Source organism: Chlorocebus sabaeus, chromosome 12 (genome assembly GCF_047675955.1).
Source record: "Chlorocebus sabaeus isolate Y175 chromosome 12, mChlSab1.0.hap1, whole genome shotgun sequence".
In the NCBI taxonomy this organism is placed as follows: Eukaryota; Metazoa; Chordata; class Mammalia; order Primates; family Cercopithecidae; genus Chlorocebus; species Chlorocebus sabaeus.
The window spans coordinates 44,151,484-44,173,114 of record NC_132915.1 but is presented as its reverse complement, the minus strand read 5'-3'; the positions used below and the strand labels follow the sequence as shown (position 1 = coordinate 44,173,114).

The following is a 21,631-nucleotide window of genomic DNA, read 5'->3' as shown; positions in this document are numbered from 1 at the left end:
CTGGGATTACAGGGGTGAGTCACCGCATCTGACCTGTAATAATTATCTTCTTAAAATACAATATTAAATGAGTAAAAGATTTCCATTTTTTGGCCCACACTCTTCATAGCTCCTGAATCATTTGACAGAAGGGTATTATAAATGACGTTTTTGAAATTATCTTAACTGTGACTAGGTGATTGTGTGGCATTTTCTTTGTCTTTTTTTTTTTTTTTTTTTTGGTATTTCAAATTAATGGTACAGACATTTTTATTCCAGGTGGCAACAATCCATATCACTCCAGTGGATGACCAGCTTCCAAAAGAGGCTCCTGGAGTTTCTCGGCATTTGGTTGTCAAGGAAACTGAGGTGGCCTATATAACTAAGAAACAGCTACATTTTATAGATACAGAATCGTATGATAGGGAGCTGGTCTACACAATAACTACTCCTCCATTTTTCTCCTTCAGCCACAGGTATCTGAAAAGTCAGCATTTGGGCTAGTTCTAGGATTGCAAAGTTGAAAGTGTCAGTATATAGCAATATATATGTAGTACTGTGGTTCATTTGCTCCATTGGTCAGGGATGAAATTATACTCAATTAAGCGTTTACTTTTATCTCAAACTTACCTCGTATCTCCCTTTGAAAGCTGTATTAGTGGGTAAGTGATCTGCAGCTTGTAGTGTCTTCAGCATTGGTAGGCTTATAACAGTCTTTAATCCCTTTTTGAAAGACAATGCTTATTTTTCTTTTTAGTACAATTTATTGAGATCTTCCTAACATTAGTTTTGCATATTACTGCCATGAAATCATTGCATTCTATGATCTCAATCCAGAAAAATGGCACGAATATACGTTAGATTAGTATCATATGCATGAGAGCAAGAAAGCATTTTTAACATGAGTGTAACAACTCCCTTACATGATGCCAAGCAAAAGATTCTGTACATACATTTTGCAGTCATGATAAGGATGACATTGATGACACTGGACTTAATGCTAGAATCTCCAAACATAAAGAGAAAATGTAAAGATAGAGCACCTGATTTCTTCTCACAATGAGGTCTTTCAGTTTTTGATTATGGGCTGTTTGATTTCATTTTTCTTATCTAAAAATGAGCTGATGTGTTCCTCTGTATTTCTCTTTAGACACTTGGATGCTGGGAAATTATTCCTGGTGGACAGCATACCAAAAGTAGTTAAGAATCCTATGGCCCTGGAGCTGAGGTCATTCACTCAGGTATGAGGATATGCTAAAATGCTGACAAACATGATGCAAGTGTGCACTTAGAAGGTATGGCATGCCTAGTGTTGTGCCTGAGAATGTTGGCCTTTGATATCCACAAAGGCTTGATGTCTTTATACTTGCTGCTTGTATGTTTCCATTAAGCGTGTGGCATCTATTTCAAAGTACTTGATCAAGTTAAATGTGGTTTCACAATCTCTTCAGTAATTTTACAAAACAGACTTTTGTATTGTTTTGCCATCAGCAGGACTGTAATTTGGGTATCTGGTGTATACGTATTTATTTCACAAAATTCAGTTTATTCAATATCTTACTGTATTAGTTTCCAAGGGCTAACAACAATATACCATGAACTGGGTGGTTTAAAATAAACCCCCAGGACATAAAGGACTATGAGCTTTATTTTCTCATAGTCCTGGAGGCTGGAAGTCTTAAATCAAGGTGTTGGCAGGGCCATGCTCCTTCTGAAACCCTGTAGGAGAATTCTTCCTTGTTTCTATTAGTTTGGTGCAAAAGTTATTGTAGTTTTTGCCACTGAAGTCAAAAAAGAGCTTTTGGTAATCTTCAAAGTGATGATGGTGGCATTTACAATGTTCAACATCAATTAACATGATGGTCCTCTAAAAGCTTTTGATCCTTGCAAATCAACACCCACATATCCATCTCAACTTACTTTGCAGCATGCTGTGAACTATATGAAAGTGGCCTACATGCCCCCCATGCAAGACATTGGTCCCCATTGCAGAGATGTCCAGTTCACATTTTCTGTCAGTAACCAACATGGCGGCACTTTGCATGGGATCTGCTTTAACATTACAGTCCTCCCAGTGGACAATCAAGTTCCTGAGGTATGTACAATGTTCTACATAGAGGATGAAAAGGAGGACAAGAAAGGAGAGACTTGAAGACCTACTGGAAATGGTAACTTTCCTTTAGGCTAGTTTTTTAAAGTTACGAAAGAAATTTCCATCTATGGTATAGTAAAAAAAGAAAAAAAAGCAGAGGGAAGGGGGCCTTTTACTTCCCATGGGACTTCTATGTAAAAGGTGAGATTTTTCAGTTACTAAATTTAACATTATTTTCAAAGCTTTATCAAATTCTTTTTTACTTCCTCTTCTTTCTGCTGAGTTTCACATGTTGATCAAGGGAAGGAGATTAAATTATGGGTTTCTTAGCAACTGGAAGGGCTTATTTACCCTCACTGAAGCCCAACTATGCTGCTCTGTAATCTAAAGAAGCTCTTTAAGTTTCCAAAATGAATTAAGATGGACCCTTGTTGTACTTTGTCCCACTGCCCAGTGTTTGTGTAAGCCTTAAAAGGACTTGGGTCTTTCATTAAAACCGAACTGCAAAGACTTTGCTACCTTGTGCAGTTTATCTGTGAAGCTGGGATTTGTATTGAGAATTTGTCCCATACCTACCTGGTTCCCCTGCCCACCTTCAGAATGCTAGACTTAATTAGGATGGTCATTATTGTTCTTATTATTTCCCTTAAAAGCAGGAAGACAAAATAACATTATTCATTCATTATGAACCAGAAGGGACCAGAGCCTATGCATGCCTCATCCTTAAGGAAAGCGGTCACCTTCCCGGGTGCCTACTTGGACTATAGCCTGCACTGGTGTTCTCTTTCCTGACACCTCATCATCTGTATACCTGCCCAAGGTTGTGGGGCAGAGGTCTTACCCTGAGGGCCTAAAAGGGCTGTCCAACCTGCAGAAGTTTTGATGGGTGTATTAGTCTGTTCTCATGCTGCTAATAAAGACATACCCAAGACTGGATAATTTACAAAGGAAAATGTTTTAACAAATTCACAGTTTCACATGGCTAGGGAGGCCTCACAACCATGGCAGAAGGGGGATGAGGAGCAAAGTCACGTCTTACATGGTGGCAGGCAAGAGAACTTGTGCAGGGAACTCTCATTTATAAAACCATCAGATCTTATGAGATGTATTCACTACCATGACAACAGTATGGGGGAAACTGGCCCCGTGATTCAGTTATCTTCACTGGCCCCGCCCTTGACACATGGGGATTATTACAATTCAAGGTGAGATTTGGGTGGGGACATGGCCAAACCACATCAATAGGTCAAAACGATATATGAAAATAATGAATTGCCAACATTTAAAGATCAGAAGATTGTCTATCAAGGCTGATTCCTAGCTTCCCTTGAAACTCTGGCAGCTCTAACAAAATTGAATACGCACACCCCACAGCAGCCTTTGCATACGGCGTGCTCTCCAGCCCATCTAAGCCCCCACCCAACTCGCCACACTTATTTCTATCACTGGCCTGACCTCCCACACCTGTGGACTTGCCATCTTTGGTAGAAAACCTGCCAGAGGGCTCACACAGAGGTTTTTAAACTAACTCCATTCTTTGACACCTTTCCTATCAGGGACCAGATCATATTCCTGGTGGTGAAATAGTTTAGAACGCCTATGGAGTTAACTTGATAAGATTTTATTCAGACCATTCTTTTCTATGTATGAGATACAGGCCATGAAATGGCCTAGCATTAAATAAGCCAAAGCTTTCTCTAAAACAATCATGGAGAAATGCTCTTTTATGCAAAGTAATTCAAGCCTCTTGCTGGAGAAGGATGATCTGAGGAGGAAATTAAAAAGTGTAAAGGAAAAAGTTCATTGAACAGTTTTGAGGAGTTGGGGAAAGAATGGCGGGGTAGCTTCCCTTTTTAAAATTTTTACCTTTTACAGTATATGGGGCAAATGAAATAGTCCCTCAAAAAACTGAGGATATTAGAAATAAAATTAAATTACAAGCTTCAGTGAGACCCACCACAGGAGTCGTTCCCTGATGTAGAATTCCTGCAGAGAGCTGCCTGAGTGATAACTACTGGAGGGTGTTGACACCATGCTAACCTGAGTCCCAGAAACCTGAGCACTGGATTTGGACAAAAACTAAAAAGCTAATGACTGATGAGTGGGGGGAATTAGCCTTATGCTTTTATTTTTTTGAAAGTTGCCCTAAAATATATATTTTAAAAAATCATCCAACATAGCAAAGTTATTCCTTGAACCATTGGAAATTGAAGATTCCATATTGGGATACTAATTCAATACAGCTCAGAAAAATGAGGTTGGCAAGCTTGGACCTTTGTTCAAAGACAACACTCCTCTCTGAGTAAGATCTCCCTCCCTTTCTTTCTCCTACAAACAGTGAAAATATAGGTTCAGCAAAGTGAAAGTGAGACACTTGGGAGGGGTCAGGTGGCGGTAGTTGTAGGGAAAGAAGTCTATGTTTTTGCGTCGGTAGTTGATTAAAGAATAGAAGGCAGCGGTCTCAGAATTGTAGGTCTCATAATTTCCATGATGCAAGGGGCTGCCCTTCTGGCTCCATGAATGCCCCACGTGGCTGTGGCCTGGAGTTGGTACCAGCACTGTGCCCTGGTGTGCAGAAGGACAGAGCGGGTTCTTGAGCAGAGGCTGCAGCTTCACTTGCTTCCTTCCCTTTCCTCTGCCAATTTGTTGTCATCCTCCTTTACCAGCTCTTTCTTCAGGAAATATCCTTCCTACTGGGACCAGCAGCTGCTCTGAGAAGAGTACGTGAACTGCTGCATCCTCCCATGGGCAGGGCACCTCACCCTAGACCACCTGGGAGGGGTCCTCAGAGCCCATGATTTGGTACCCCACTATATCTGCTTGCTTTCATGTCTGCGTAGTAATACAAGAGTGGGGGTAAAGATAGGTTAAACAAAATTAGCAGGTTTTCCTCCAGCAGGATCTCAGAGCCTTGGATATGCTTATGTCCCTTATAAACCTCCATGATGAGGATATTTTATGCAACTTTTTTCTAGACTTATTTGACCATAGAGCACTTATTGCCCCCTGCCAGTGGGGTGATAAAATATCCCAAGCCATTCAACTTACTTTTTACTTACAAATGAATTATTAGTCGAGCTGTGAGTTTTTCTATTATAGCAAATGATCTTTGTGGCTTTAATATTTAAGTCTAATGTTTGAATAAATCTATTTCCTCTGGAATCTTCAATTTTGTCACACTACTTCCATTTCTAAAATATTCACTGTGACTGAAGCTTTAAAGCTCCAATCCATTTCCCAAGCCTTTAAGAATTTTTAGGATGAAAAATAGATGCAACATTTCCTTCAAGGGAATTTGACAAAGATTTTGTGTATTTTTTAGAGTAAGCTGTATGTGTATTGAACAGTGTTGGGAATGGACGTGAGGATGAAAATTATTATTTCCTCAGTTTAGCAGCACAGGTAGTAATGATTGCCGATTCTACTATACAGTCTATGCAGTAAATGAAAAGTAGATACTTTCAGTCTTAGAGATCTGCCTTGCTTCCTTGTAACACATTAATGCTTAGAATCAGAAATAGTAAAAAAATATTTTCAGTCAAAATGTCTAGCTATGAACTTATCCTCTTACCACATTCTTGAAAACTTAGTTGGCGTGTGAAGATAGTACTGGAAGCTTTACAGGGATGTAATGAGCTCTGTCTTCAGGGGTCATGGAGAAAGGCTTTGAATGTTTCTTTCCTTTCTTCTTTCTAGGTATTCACCAACCCTCTGAAAGTGACTGAAGGAGGTCAATGTGTCATCAGCACAGAGCACATTCTGATTTCTGATGCAGATACCAAGCTGGACAATATTGACCTCTCCCTGCGGGGATTGCCTCTGCATGGAAGCGTGGAGCTGAATGGATTTCCTCTAAATTCAGGGGGCACATTTTCTTGGAGCGATCTTCATACCTTAAAAGTTAGGTTAGAACATTTCATGGCTTTTTTATTTACATGCTTTAGTTTCTTATCTAGATCAGTTGTGAGGCAGAGTAAGAGAAAGAAGTTTGTCCAATTTCTTCAAGGATACCAACATGCCACTTAACACACTCAACGGGTCAATTGAAAATTACAAATGATCAGTTTTTTCCTTTCCCTCCAGACATTTTATTTCCGTCTGGCTTGCTATACCAGTGGAAATAACTTTATGGATATTTAAACAATAAAAATTTAATTGCCATGAATATTAAATTGGTGGTAACTGCACATATCACAAGAGGTAATAATCAAACTAGATAAAGAGAGACTGAAATAATCTGTGAGGCTAATGTACGTAATTGAACTTGTCTCCCAGAGAAACAAATTGCATAACCCGGAAACTCTGGGATAGAACTCTGTTGATCAATGTCCTTAATGTAACCTTATTCCATTCTACTAAGGCAGGGATCTGCAGGCAAACAAGCAGGGTGAGCTGAGTAGGTAGGGCGTAAACGAATACTTGAGTCTCCAACAGGGATGGCACAATCCCTGGCCTCATGGTCCTAGAGAAGCTGCCCTCACCTTACGGTCTTTCGTTTCCTCTACCTAATACAGTTCTGTATGAAACTTTTCTACAAAATCTAGTGAAATAACTTCTCTGGAAAACAATACAAGCAATTCAAAAGCAATGGTTGGGTAGGCCCACACACTAACTTCTCACTTGTAAATTCAAGCTGTAAATGGGAGCATTAGCCCTTTAGATAAAGTATGATAGGAGATATTATACATCAAATGCTTAGCTCTGCATTTGACTAGAAAGTTGACCAGAAACTAAGGTTTGTGCACAAGAAGACCAGTTTAATACTGACAGTTTAGTTCCATCATTGATTTACAGTCCACGATACCTTGATCGTTTCACTTGCACTCCTATTCTTGTTAAAAAAATTTTTTTTTTGAGATTGCGGCTCTCAGCTATCTGTTAGACAGAGAGCCCTGTTTAGGTCATTCTTGCAGGGAGTAAATGATGGATAGGAAAAACAGTGCCAATATTTGCTAGAACTATCTATTCAAGCTTACTGTCAGAGGCTTACGATTTTTTTTTTTTTTAATTTAATCTTCATAGTAATCAAGTCTGACAAGTTATCCGTTCTCATATTTTAATTGAAGAACTAAGCACAAAGAGGTTGAGGAATTTGCCCAAGTTCATTCAGCTACTATATGGAGGGGTCAGATTTTGAAAGAATGTCTGCTTGACTCCAGTCATCCTTTGAATGTGTACTCTTAGGGCCATTTCATCTTTTAGGGATTTCACCATAGTAAAATAGAATTAGCACATTATCACTCACCGACATAGTTTTGATGGAAATTGCAGGGAGCATGGCAAAATAGAGCATAGCGGGTAGTGCATAAGAGGAACATGGAGGGTGGGGAGGATGTGGGACTTCCCCATCATAGGAAGGGAATCCCCAACCTGAGTTGCTACCCAGCCTATGAGTGAAACAAGTCCTCAGTAAAATATCTTTCAGCTCTGATTTTTTCCCCATTGTTAAAGATTATATATGTTCAATCTATTATATTATTTTTAATACAACTTTTATTTCCCATTCCTAGGACTCATTGGTATGTTTAAAATTTGGCTCAGTTCACTTCAGCAGCTCCTTAGAACTTTCCAAGCATCACTGCAATGGGCTAGAGAGTATGTGGAGAGCCTAGAATTAGACAATGCCTTCAAGAAATGTGACTGAGAATTCATGGAAGATAGGACCAAGGCTAGACAAAGGAAAGGTATTTTTTAAGTCTAAGAGAGATTTAAGAATCTATATAGATTGAGAGGAAGACAGCTAGTCACTACAAGAGGAAAAATGACAGGAAAGAGGCAATACATAATTCATTGATCAAGGTTTTAGAGAAAAGCTGAATAGATCCAGAGCACAGGTGGAAGGATTAACCTTAGAAGTAGAAAAGGGGAGAGAAAAATCAAATCCACAGTGTCCCACTTTTCCTCATCTACTGCTCAGTCTGAGGGTTCTCCTGGCCCTAGTCAGTGTATTCTGCAAGTGGACAGACCTATACCAAATGGTTCCTGTTGTCACAGTGGCATTTGAAGGGCTGTTTTTTAATTTGGGGACACATTAGAAATGCATATAACACATTTTTTCCAGAGTGGAGCAATTTTACATTCAAGAATATATGAGTAGTTAAATATGTGACTTCAGGATTACGTTGGATTTTTGTTGTTGTTGTTGCTATTTATTTATTTAGTGAACACATGGCCAAAGCCTTGGAAGTGCTCGTGTGTCATGCATCTCAATTTACTCTCACACTGTTCCTAAGAGATTAGTGACAAATATTATCCCCACAGGTATCAACATGATGGATCTGAGGTTCTTCAGGATGACATACTCTTGGAGGTTACTGATGGCACAAATTCAGCAGAATTTGTTCTACATGTTAAGGTGGGTAGAAAGTTTCCTCCTTGAGTTATTGTCTTAGTCTGTTTTGTGCTGCTATAACACAATACTACAGACTGGGTAATTTATAATGAACAGAAATTTATTTGGCTTATGACTCTGGGGGCTGAGAAGTCTAAGATTGGGTAGCCGCTTCCAGTGAGGGCCTTCTTGCTGCCTCAACCTGTGATGGAAGGGCAAAAAGAGAGCAAGAGGGAGCCAGACACTGAACTATGAGCCTTTTATGATCAGCATTAATCCATTCATGAGGGTGGAGCCCTCATGACCTATAAACCTCCCACCTCCCAACACTATTGCAAGTTTTCAATGCATGCTTTTTGGGGGACACATTAAAATCATAGCAGTCATATAGACACTGGGCATCTTGTTGGAGAACTCTCAGGTCCTGACAGAACTTGAAACCCACAGCCTCCAAAGTGAGAGAATACCTGCTTCGAACCTTGTATGTCTCAGGCCTGCCAATAGAAACCAAAGTTATAATGGTGAAGTAGCCATACTATATTATTATCTCTCTCTAATCTATTTAAAGACAGAATTACTCTGACTTCAAACATAGATATTTAATTTAAAATGTAATTTATTCTATGTATAAATTATTTCTAATATCTTTGAACTATAAAACTCAGAAATACTTATTTAGTGGTGGGGCAGGTTAGGCTAGTAACACTGGGGTTTTCCTGTTTACAGAAAAAGCCATGTATGTGTGTGTGTGGTGCTTCTTTGTGAGTTCCTATACCATATAGTCCTAACATGAGTGTTTGAGATCACATTTCCCCCTCTTGACAAATGAAGAAAAATCTGCACATAAAATTTGAACGCAGACCGGGCAAGGTGGCTCACACCTGTAATTCCAGCACTTTGGGAGGCCAAGGCAGGCTGATCACTTGAGGTCAGGAGTTCAAGACCACCCTGCCCAATATGGCAAAACCCTGTCTCTATTAAAAATACAAAAATTATCTTGGCGTGGTGACTTGCTCCTGTAGTCTCAGCTACTTGGGAGGCTGAGGCAGGAGAATCGCTTGAACCTGGGAGGTAGAGGTTGCAGTGAGCCGAGATCGTGCCACTACACTCCAGCCTGGGCAACAGAGTGAGGCTCTGACTCAAAAAAAAAAAAAAATTTTTTTTGAGTGCATGGCCGAGGGACTTACAGGAACCCCTTGAATTTCTTTGTTGAGTGGCATGCAAGTCCAAGAGCATAACTCAGAGGGTTTGCAGGTATTTATATTTGGTGACAAAAGAAGGTATGAAGAAAAATTTACCATGTTCCCTGAAGAGTCACTAATAACTTTCATTGTACTAGATTATTTATTTCTGTTGGAATATTTCAGATCTTTGTGATATGAAATCATTATTATATTGGTAATAATAATGTCTTTGTAAGGTATTTTAGTTAGTGACTAATAAAGAATGTTCACATACGTCTATAATTTTAAGAAGCAGTGAAGGAGTTATCCCCATTTTATAGCTAAGGATATTTAGGTCCAAGAAGATTCAATGACTTGCCCCAAATCATTGACTAGACAGTGTAGGCTTGGGCTGGCATCTCCACTCCTTGTTCCCTAGGTCAGTGTTCTTTCCTCCTCACCCTGCCACCCTTCTACATCACTAGGTGATTATGAACTACTGGCCAGCAGTTCCTGTGCACCTCTCTGTGACAGGAACAAGGCAATCTCTTCCTTTCTTTTTCCCACTTAGTCCTCATAATGGCCTTTGGGGCCTGAACAAACAGCAGTATGTTATTGCAGCTTCATAAAGGACAGTTTTCTTTGTTGGCAGACTTACAGAGAGACAAAGAGTTTCTGAGTTACTTTTTTTTGTCTGAAAAGCAAATTTGTGGGAAAAAAACCCCAACCCTATCTTCCATCCATGACAATAGGCAGTGCATTTTGGGGAAGCAATCTGTTTATTGTTTCTTTTTAAACACAAGAAGATGGTCTTTAAAAGCCAAACAGAGGCACAGCCAATTTTTGGACAAGTGTTTGTGATTTTTTTTTAACCCAGAAGGAATATTCTGAATTCTATTGCCTTTGGACTTTATTTTCATTTGAAAGCTGAGGCTCTTTTGTGAGCTGCGCAAGATGGTCATCATTGAATTCGTTGGTGATATTCCTCAGAGTCAGGAACAATACTGGAGAAGGTCTTAAATGAATTCATTCAGGGGACTTGAACAAAGATGCTTTTCCTTAATAAGCCAATAGGAAAGTAGAGAATATTGTAGGCTTTTAAAATCTTTAATTAAATAACTAGCCTGGAGCTTTCATTACCCATTCCTCTATCCATTAAAGGAAGTATCGAAACAATTTCATGTATATTTGTTTTAGAGTTGTTAGCCTCTTTAAATAACAAGGTAATCAGGACATATATGCATAGTTGCATTCACTCATTCATTTATTCAGCAAATATTTAATAAGTGCCTCTCTTTGCCAAGCCTGAGGCTAGATGTTTAGAATACGATGATGAGCACGACAAACAAAGTCACTGTTCTTCTAGAGGTCACAGGCCAGGGATGAAGACAGGCATTAAACAGATTATCACTGAAATAATTGAGTGATTAAAATTTAGATGGTTCTATACATAAATAGGATGCTAAAAGTCGGTAAATAATAGAAGCCCCTAAATTAGCTGAATAGTCAAGGAAGGATTTCCTGAGGAATCCCCATGTAACCTGATGGAGGAGTTAACCAAGCAAAGAGTTGGGGAAAGAATAGCCAGGGGGAAGAGAGATGGGCAGTGGGGAGAGAGATGATGCAGAGACCCTGTGATGGTGGGGAATGTGTGTTGGTGTAAAACTGGAATGGAGTGGCAAAGGCACCCCATAGCATGGGATAAGGCTGGAGAAATCCTAGCAGAATCAATGAGAAGCCCCTGAAGGTCTCTGCAAGGCAGTGACTTAAAATCCACATGTTAAAAAAGATCGCTTTGGCTGAGCACTGGGGAGGAAGGTGTAGGGTTGAGAGGATTTGCAGGGCAGACGTGGCAGCCTTGCAGCACACACCAAATTATGGCTGTGAACTGAGAGGGGGATTGTCCTCACTCCGTTTTAGAAGATATGCTTTTCCAGATTTCTACACGATCTTTTTAAATTTAGAGTGCCAGTGTGATGTTGCTTTTCTTTCCTTTCTACTTGGAGTTTTATTTTCGTGAAAGTGAGAGAAAAACATTTTGTCAAGTTGAAAACTGGCATTGATTGAATAGTTACGGAGTTTCATATTTAACTCAAACTGTTTGAAATGCAGCTGCTGCTTATTATAAGTTCAGAGAAACTTCCTGGGTGGCAGGAAGTTGAGGGTGGAGGAAAGCTTTGTAATCACCAAGTAATTTGAAACAAAAATAACTTTGATGCAGTAAATGAAAATGCCTCAGACCACAAAGACCAGAATTCTTCTGGAATATGTGTGAATTTAATGAAAGAGGATAGGGGCTTTGGTGAAAAATGCCTTATATTACATTTGTATTTTGTCTGTCTGGAAACAAATGAGAGTTTTGAGTCCCGAACCATAACCATATTCTCCCATTCCTACCTAAACTGTCTCTCACATGGGCATTCCTTGCAAGATGGTTTACATGGGAAAAGTTAAAAGATGCAGATTGCTTGGCCAAATTCCACGGCTGTTGTTTCATGTGTCTGTAAGATCGAAAATGCCTGTCATTCTGACTATGAGCAATGGATTACCTGTCAAAGAATTTGTCATTTTTTTCTTTTTCTGAAAACATGCTTTTTTTCCATTGCCTATAGGTATTCCCTGTCAATGATGAGCCACCAGTCCTAAAGGCTGACCTCACGCCTGTCATGAATTGCTCAGAGGGAGGAGAGGTGGTCATCACCTCTGAATACATTTTTGCTACTGATGTGGACAGCGATAACTTGAAGTTGATGTTTATGATTGCTCGAGAACCTCAGCATGGGGTGGTGAGGAGAGCTGGAGTCAGAGTGGATCAGTTCTCTCAGGGAGATGTTATCTCAGAGGCCGTGACATACAAACACACAGGTAAGCAGCAGCATGGTGACCAGTGAGGGAATGCAAGCAACATGAAGAGTCTCCACTCTTCAGTGTGGGCTCCCATAATCAAACAGTCATAATGCCTGCTTCCATTAAAAACAAGAAGCAGCTTCAGCCTGGCCTCTGTTTTTCCAGCATGATCACCATATATGGAAGTATTTCTGATTGTGTTATTGTAATGAATTTCATTATAATGAATTTCAAACAGTGGAGAAAGGGCACATGTTACTTGTGACTTTGTTCCTGACACTACCACACAGACCTTCCATTCACCCTGTGATTCTCCTTAGCCTTTTTGGTCAGTTTGACCATCATAGTTTGTGGATCTATAAATCATGACAGAAATGCCGGAATTAAGCTCCTAAAGTATTTATATTATTAATTTTCAAAGCTTACTTATCACCAACTAGCTCCTAAGAAGTAACTGGTCTGCTTTTTGAGTTCCTGAAAAGCAACGATAATGTCTTACCCTATATGTAACTTGCCCACAGCAAATGACAGCATGAACACAGGTTAGATGTACAGAAAATGTTCGTTTATTAGCACTGCACTTACATTTTCAGCATGGCTTTATGTTGTCACCCAGGTGGCATTTGTTCCACTAAAAAATATTAATTCAACATCTGATATCTTCAGGTTATAGCACTGAGCAATGTGGGGTACATAGGAATATGACCTAGACCCTGCTATGAAAGACTTTGAACTTAAATGGACAGACAAAACCCATTTGCATGCAAAGATGACACTGTGACTGACACTGACACACTGCACATCATCACATCATCTCCCCTTGCACATCTTCTGAGGTCTGGGTTGGGGACACTTCCTTGGTAACAATGCTGCATATTTCGTCTGCTGGCTTTTGCTGTACTCTAGTGCAATTTCCTGTCTACTCATCCATATGCCTCTTTAAACTGCAAGTTCCAATGCAGGAAGTGTGATCAAGTATGTAAGGCCAGGTGAGTGGTATAGGAAACAAGAACTTTCAGAATTCAAATCATTTTCTTGTTTGAAGAAATTCAAGCAGTGAAGCATGAAAGAAATTCAAGGAGGAGGAATGGAGATAGCGAAGGATTAATTCAGAGATGGGAGAAAACATTTTGAAATAATATTTGTCCTATATACTTTGGAAAACAATGATTTATTGGAACACCAGATGTCTTGTGACCAGTTAGTTAATAAGGGACATTTTAATCACTTCACCAGACATCTTTTTTCTTTTTCTTTTTCTTTTTTTTTTTTTTTTTTTTGAGACAGAGTCTCGCTCTGTCGCCCAGGCTGGAGTGCAGTGGCCGGATCTCAGCTCACTGCAAGCTCCGCCTCCCGGGTCTACGCCATTCTCCTGCCTCAGCCTCCCGAGTAGCCGGGACTACAGGCGCCTGCCACCTCGCTCGGCTAGTTTTTTGTATTTTTTTTAGTAGAGATGGGGTTTCACCATGTTAGCCAGGCTGGTCTCGATCTCCTGACCTCATGATCCACCCGTCTCGGCCTCCCAAAGTGCTGGGATTACAGGCTTGAGCCACCGCGCCTGGCCTCTTTTTTCTTTAAATGGTATCTCTCTATCCTCTTATCTGTGTTTAGTCTTAGGAAAGATTTCATGGGTGATTTCCTTGTCTTGAGGAGCATAGTTCATGTGTTTGATGTCCCTCAGAAGTTCACAACGAGGTACTTGTTTTTTATTTCCCCAATGGATCTGAAATAGACTGGCAGAAAAGGGATCCAAAGACCAATGCCTGTTATTTATTGCTTAATTATTTAACATCTCTGGCAGGCTCGTGCAGCACAGGTAAATTAGGGGTGAGAAGAATCTGTCTTCTTTTCCAGTGCCTCTAAGTGCTAAACAACAGGTATACAGATTTCTAAATCTCCTCTAAGTGTAACAGCCATAAACAGGACTGTTAACTAATTTTTTTTAAAAAATAAAACCCAGTAGGACTTTGAGGCAAATTATTTCAAATAAATGGCTTTTGGCTATGTTACTAAGTTAGAAGGAATACTCTATTCAAAGGGAATTTTGGTATTTGAATGTTAACGTTTTCTTGTAACGATTACTCACTTACTCAATTGGTAGTTCCTCAGTCCAGTGCTGAGATCAGGATAAAGAACCACAGTCTTGCAGGATCTGAGGTTTCAGTGAGTTTTCTGGCCCTTCTTGTGCTTCTACATGTTGATTTAGAGGTCACTTAAGAATATTTTATTAGCATTACTTTATTGGCTTTCTGTAAGTATAAAAATAATACATGCTCATTGCAGAAAACTTGGAAAGAATGGAAAAGTACAATAAAGTTTTGAAAAATCACCTTATTTTATATCTAAAAGAGTTACTGTTTATATTTCAGTATTATAGTATTTTATTCTCTTTATTCTGACCATAATTTTAACATAGTTGCAATCATGTTGTACATGCAGTTTTGCAGATTACTTTTATCATTTAGATTATCACCTAAAAATGTTTATTAAAATACATATTAAGTGTTAGAAAGTTATAAATATGTTTCAGTAAGAGAATAACATCTTACTATATAAAAATCTATTATTAATTGCTATTCTCCCAATTAACATTATCTGGTCCCAGCTACTTGGAGGCTGAGGCAGGAGGATCACTTGAGCCCAGGAGATGGAAGCTAGAGTAAGCCATGATCATGCCATTGCACTCCAACCTGGGCAACAGAGTGAGACCCTATCTTCTCTCAAAATTTTTTTTTTTTTGATAACACTATGATTAACATTTGTAAGTACAAATCATGTCCTTAGGCTATATTCCTTTTCAAGGTAAAGAGTTTCACTACCTATGTTGCAGTACATAGAAGTTCACTGCCTATTTAGTGGCTTAATATTTGGCCTGCTTTCCCAGTTATTTCTGTAAATATATCCTATGCTTCCGTTACAGAGAAATTATGGTTACTCAATTTGCTATTTACCTTCTCTTTTTTTAAAGCCGTCTTCTCTTTCTAGAGTGACTTTTAATTTCTCTCCCCCGTTGCTTCTCCCTGCAGATCTTCTGTCCCATCCCCCAGTGTTCTACTTTATCTGCTTGGCAAACTCTTACTCATCCTTTAATGCTCAGCACAAAGCCAGCAAAAGCATCTGGAAACTTTGCTGACTTTCCTTGGCACGTATGCCCTGCCCCTATGCCATTGTCAGCTAAAACTCTCATCTTCTTTCACCCTCAGCACCCTGTACATGATCAGGCTGGAATACATAAAATTGCCATTTAACAGGTAAAAAATGGTTTAATAGTAGCAATTTCATGTTGTTCTACATAATACATACATACGTCTGTGCTATTGTGACCACACCGCATTTCCTTCTCTACCATTAGATTGTATCAATGCCTGATGTATAGTGGATCTTTTGACATTTGACATTCTTTTGAAATGTCTTTTGACAGTTCCAAAACGTGTGCCCTTTTCTCTGCTGGTGTGCTGGAAACACTAATTATCACATAGTAGGTATTGAATAAATATTTACTGAGTGAATTACTAATGAACACATTTTTAAGACAATTTGCATTTTAGATATATGAATAGGTGAGAGGTCTCTTATTTTTGACTCTTTCTCACATTGACAGCTGATTGTTTCTTTTTAATTCTCTCAACTTCAATTCTGTTTTTCCTTTTAAGCCCAGTTTTCTCATCCTTTGAGCACTTGGTTGCTCAATAATATCATCTCTAGATTTTCCTTGTCATTTTTAAACAGGGGAAATAATGGCAACCACAGAACTCTGCAGATTTGACCAGTGTCTGGTGAAAAGAGAGGATGTCCCTGATCTTTTGTACCCTAGGTTCATCAAAATTCCAAGCATTAATTCCTCCCTGTATTAGTCCATTTTCAGGCTGCTGATAAAGACATACCCGAGACTGGACAATTTACAAAAGAAAGGGTTTTAATGAACTTATAGTTCCATGTGGCTGGGAAGGCCTCACTATCATGGCAGAAGGCAAGGAGGAGCAAGTCACATCTTACATGGATGGCAGCAGGCAAAGAGCTTATGCAGGGAAACTCCCATTTTTAAAACCATCAGATCTCATGAGACTCATTCACTATCATGAGAAAAGTGCAGGAAAGATCTGCCCGCATAATTCAAGCACCTCCTACTGGATTCCTCCCATGAAATGTGGGAATTGTGGGAGTTACAATTCAAGATGAGATTTGAGTTGGGGCACAACCAAACCATATCACTCCCTTCTTGAGATTTTCATGGTGATGCATGAGAATTACCAACAGCACATGTGCAAAACTTTTCTGTGTCCTGGATAGCAAGCACTCTTACTCCATGCCCTTAGTGGGTAACCCAAGAGCAGATTGCCCTGTTGCTGATAAACTATGTAATACTGACATTTTCTTCCTTCTTCCTCTCACTGTCTAAAGTGGGGACACTTTGAATCCCACAGATGTAAGACCTAAAGAGTGAAAAGAAGAAAACGAAAATAAATGTCTCTTCTTTTCCACAGACTGTTGCTATTTTTAAAAACATCCTGGCTAATATATAAGAAGAAGAATATTGAAAGAAATGGCAAAAATGTGGCCTACTTTTGTGTTTCACCTATCCAACATCCTCTTTTCTCATAAGTGCTCTGTGGTTGATGGTTGTTCATTTAAGGTGGTTAATGCAAATGGAAAGACAATTACCAAAGGGACAAGGATGCCTTCTCCCTCTCCCTGAGGTTGGCCATAACATGAAATGATTATAAGGGAAGAATGAAACCTTCACTAGTGAATCTTCGTGCCCTTGTTCATTCATGAACTGTCAGACCCTTGTTAGCCCAGTTTTGTCCCTCCTTATCATGATAGATGGCTGGTAGGGAGTTCACCAGAGGCAACAGATGGGCAAGAATTTTTGCATTATTTTCATGATATATTTAATTTCATAGTGATAAAGTTGGGCTTTACATTTATTTTATCCACATAATATTTTTTCCTTGCCATTTCAATGCTTGTAGAAGAGGTGTGAGTAGATTTCGTCTTGGTATTCTATATTTTTAAAAAGTAAGATTTCAGCTATAGTTGTGTCTTCCAGGTGGCGAGATTGGCATGATGCCTTATTCTGACACCATTACATTGGTGGTTTCAGATGGAGACGCTGGCCCTTTTGTGAATGGCTGTTGCTACAATGGACCCAATCCATCCGTTCCTCTTCATACGTCCTTTCCAGTGTATGATCTCAACATCACAGTATACCCAGTAGACAACCAGCCACCTTCCATTGCAATAGGTGATAATGTGTTTTTCTGTTTAAGTACTATTGTCTGACCTAGTGTCATACTTGTGGTTCAGTGAAATAATATATTTCATGTATAGTCTAAAAATAAAACCACCATACGGAATTGTCCTTCAATAATTGCCTCAACACAAATTTGTGGAAAACCCAAATCTGTTAAGATTATAGGGCAAAAGATTTTACATGTTTAAAAATTTAAATATTTCTGTTTGGAGAGATATGTGTATTGGGGTGTCTGTGTGTGTGTTGGGACAAGGACAACATTGCAATCCTCAAATATTCTGATTTTATTTCACATGGGAAAATATAATTTGCCTGCTGAAGAGAGAGTAATTTATTTTATCCATAACAATTTCTATTAGAACAGGATGAGTATACCAGAGAGACCATTTATATACATTTAACCTTATTTGCTTTTTAGAAAGTCATCTCTTCATAGACATTATGTATATGTTCTGTCTCTCAGAAAAAAATATAAGCATATGTATGAATGTTATTGTAATTTGCAGACTATCTCCCAAGCAGTGTTCTGGAAAGAAAGCTTTATCCCAGCAGAATAATTAAGCATCAAGGCATGAAAAACATCTTTGTTATGAGCAATTCATAATAGATCTCAGGCAATTAACACTCTGACAAACAGAGGTACCAATTGATCTTGAAGAGTACATAAACTACGTTTAGTGGCTTAACATTAAAACAGTTTGGCAATTCGTACTTTCATTTGTCACTTCCACAGAGACACAAGGGAAATCAGAGTTCCTTGAGAATGACTAAAGGGCTATGCTGGAGCAGTTAATATTTCTGCTGTCTTTCCATTATTGTCTGGCTTGCCTGTACAATAAAAAAATATAATTCCATAAGTCAAAGTAAATTCACTTATTACCACTCAAGATTTTCACTTTAAAGAGAATTGTGCCCAAGAAAACGAACATCTCCCATGGAAATGTTTTTGCACATAGGAGGCTTCTCTGAATTAGAATTTCCATCACTGCATTTTGTCCTACCTAGTCTGTTTAAAGGTTTTCATGCTAAGTTGTAATTGTGTTTTTATTTGTATGCAGGTCCCATGTTTGTTGTAGATGAGGGCTGCTCAACAGCCCTTACCATTAACCATTTGTCCGCCACTGACCCTGACACTGCATCAGATGACTTGGAATTTGTTTTGGTTTCTCCTCCCCAGTTTGGCTACCTCGAAAATATACTCCCTTCTGTGGGTTTTGAAAAAAGCAATGTTGGCATAAGTATAGGTAAGTAGTAGCTTCATGACCAGCAATGACTCCTTTCCTTATATTTATGGATGTGATTGGCCAGGTCATGCTTAATAACTGGGTAATGACTTTCAAAATGTTTAAAGCACCAGGAGTGGCGGCTCACGCCTGTAATCCTAGCACTTTGGGAGGCCAAGATGGGCAGATCACCTGAGGTCGGGAGTTCGAGTCCAACCTGATCAACATGGTGAAACCCCCTCTCTACTAAATGTAAAATATTAGCCGGGTGTGGTGGCACATGCCTGTAATCCCAGCTACTTGGGAGGCTGAGGCAGGAGAATTGCTTGAAACCAGGAGGCAGAGGTTGCAGTAAGCTGAGATTGCACCATTGCACTCCAGTCTGGATAGCAAGAACGAAACTCCGTCTCAAAAAACAAAACAAAACAAAAAGTTTAAAGCACCATATGTATTCAATGAATTATTATTACTATTATAGCTGATACTTTTGAATCTTACTATTTTTCATTTTAATTTTTATTCTGACTTTCCCCATGCATGCAAATTTACTTCAAAATAAGTGGAATTTTACTTATGAAAAATACAAGAATGAACATTGAAGAGAGAATGGTTTAAAAGGCCCTCACAGCAACACGGGATACCATGAGAGAGTGAATCTAGTGGTAGCTCACAAGGTCTCATTCTCACAATCTTTTAGCACTTTGAATAGATATTGGTGGAAAGGATGAGGAAATATACTATGGGTGTAACAGAGAGAAAGCCTAAAATGTTGAAGCAGATGACATTAATTTTAAAACCAAAATGTGTCCCAGATACTTAAATAGCTCTTGTATTTCAGGCAAAAACAAATCAACCAAAACAAAAACAGAAAGCAAAAATAAAATATTCCAAAGACATATAAATGATTCTCCAAACCCCTTTGGAAGAATGTCCATTTTAAATATGAAAGAGACTGAATTTAAGATTAATTGCATTCAATGCTACCCAATTTCTCTTGTGACTTAATGCACATCTTAGAGCATTTTTCTCTTTGGATTTAAGCCCATGTCAAAATACTAGAACAGCGGGTTAGCTAATTCCACTCAATCCAACCCCTTGCTTGATATGTACATCTTGAAGTACGCATATGGTTGATTGACTCTTGTTTTGCATTTACGTAATGGAGGTGGTCTCTTTTTATATTGAAGTATGACAAAGAGCCATTTATACAAAAGTAGTCATTTAATCAAGGGTAGGTCTCTGACATTTATTCTAAGTATCTGAAGTAGTCTTGAAGTCCCTGTGCATTACTGGTTAAAATTTATTACTCTTCTGTTCCCCATGCAAATTTTATTCTTCTTTATGATCTACGGATATCTGCATTTATGTTGATGGTTGGCTGTTGTAGCAGCCCTTGATAGCAGATACTTAGGTCAACTGCTATGATCTCTTATTTGCATTACTGAGAAATTGGCTATTGTTGGGTTAAGGATTAAGGACCAATAACTGGAAAAAATGTTTTTCTTATTTATCTGTTCCATCTTGGTGTGCTCTAGATTCATTTCAGTGGAAAGACATGAACGCTTTTCACATTAACTATGTGCAGTCCAGGCATCTGAGGATAGAACCCACTGCCGACCAGTTCACGGTGTACGCTACAGATGGGAAGCAACGCTCCTTGGAGATACCGTTTTCTATTATTATCAACCCCACAAATGATGAAGCTCCTGACTTTGTAGTGCAGAATATTACTGTAAGAAACATATCCAAATGTTCCATTTCTCTTTTATCATTTTGATTTTTATTTTCAATTAGTCCATTTACATTGCTCCAAGTGCATTAACACATTGAATTGGTGAGGAGTGGGGAAGGCTATGTCATGTAATGCTATCATTTGAAAATTATTAATCTTCCTGCCTTTCCTGTTTTGTTGGCACATGGGTTTCTCTGTCTCTGGAGAGCCTTTCAGTAATTATGAGAGAGAAAAAAAATCGACACATGATTCCGTCTATACCTACCTCCATTGTTTTGTATCTGCCTAGGGTTGGGGCTTCTGAAGTAATAAGACCACTGGGAAGTTGCCCCTTGCTCTTCTCTGGAACTAGTCATGATTTTACCTGCATTCCCTAGAGAGACTATTGGAGAGTGAAAAATATGAAGTCCTGTGTGTTATGGGCAAGCAGACTTTAAGCTTCACATAATTTTTTTTTAGATAACCATCTTTTGCTTTCTTGTGAGAAAATGCATTTATTTTGTAGATAGTTGGGCTTCCATCAAGTTGTGCTGCAAGAAGATTTGAGGTTTTAGTTTAAGTTATTATAACCCATTCCAAACCTGTCTACTAATAAGGTTCGGCATTTTATGTATATTGATCTAAAATTTTTGTTGTCCTAATCTCAATAATCTATTCAATCTGCAAGAAACAACCTCACGTTTTAGTCAAGCTCTATGAAGAAAGATCTTACAACATATTTTAAGTTGCTTTATTAAAGTTCTTGGAGAAAAAGGCAAGGTCCTATTTAAAATGTTTTCATAAGTATACCATTGTAAGTTGAACTATGATGCCACTTTAATCTTTAATAAGTAGGGCTAGATAAAAGAAAATCAGCATCCTTTCAGCACAAGTATCATATATGGCAAGTGATTTTTTGTTAACACGTGTTCAATAAAACGTGGTACAGGAGGGTGCCCTTCAAAGTCAGTAAGAGAGGGTGAAATGAAAGGATGCTTTAGGCCAGGCACAGTGGCTCACACCTGTAATCC

The 21,631-nt window shown here is 38.8% G+C and overlaps 1 protein-coding gene across 8 annotated transcripts in view; it reads left to right on the top strand.

Annotated features, from left to right (window-relative positions):
• The window catches only part of FREM1 (FRAS1 related extracellular matrix 1), a 259,120-nt gene that overhangs the window by 170,069 nt on the left and 67,420 nt on the right, over window positions 1-21,631 (top strand). For all 8 annotated transcript variants that reach the window (XM_073021615.1, XM_073021614.1, XM_073021613.1 and 5 more), the window contains 9 exons: window positions 259-455; window positions 1,130-1,220; window positions 1,907-2,074; window positions 5,768-5,976; window positions 8,333-8,426; window positions 12,178-12,430; window positions 17,463-17,657; window positions 18,725-18,910; window positions 20,425-20,621. In XM_073021615.1, the coding sequence (XP_072877716.1) occupies window positions 259-455; window positions 1,130-1,220; window positions 1,907-2,074; window positions 5,768-5,976; window positions 8,333-8,426; window positions 12,178-12,430; window positions 17,463-17,657; window positions 18,725-18,910; window positions 20,425-20,621 (1,590 nt within the window). The remainder of the gene's footprint in view (window positions 1-258; window positions 456-1,129; window positions 1,221-1,906; window positions 2,075-5,767; window positions 5,977-8,332; window positions 8,427-12,177; window positions 12,431-17,462; window positions 17,658-18,724; window positions 18,911-20,424; window positions 20,622-21,631) is intronic.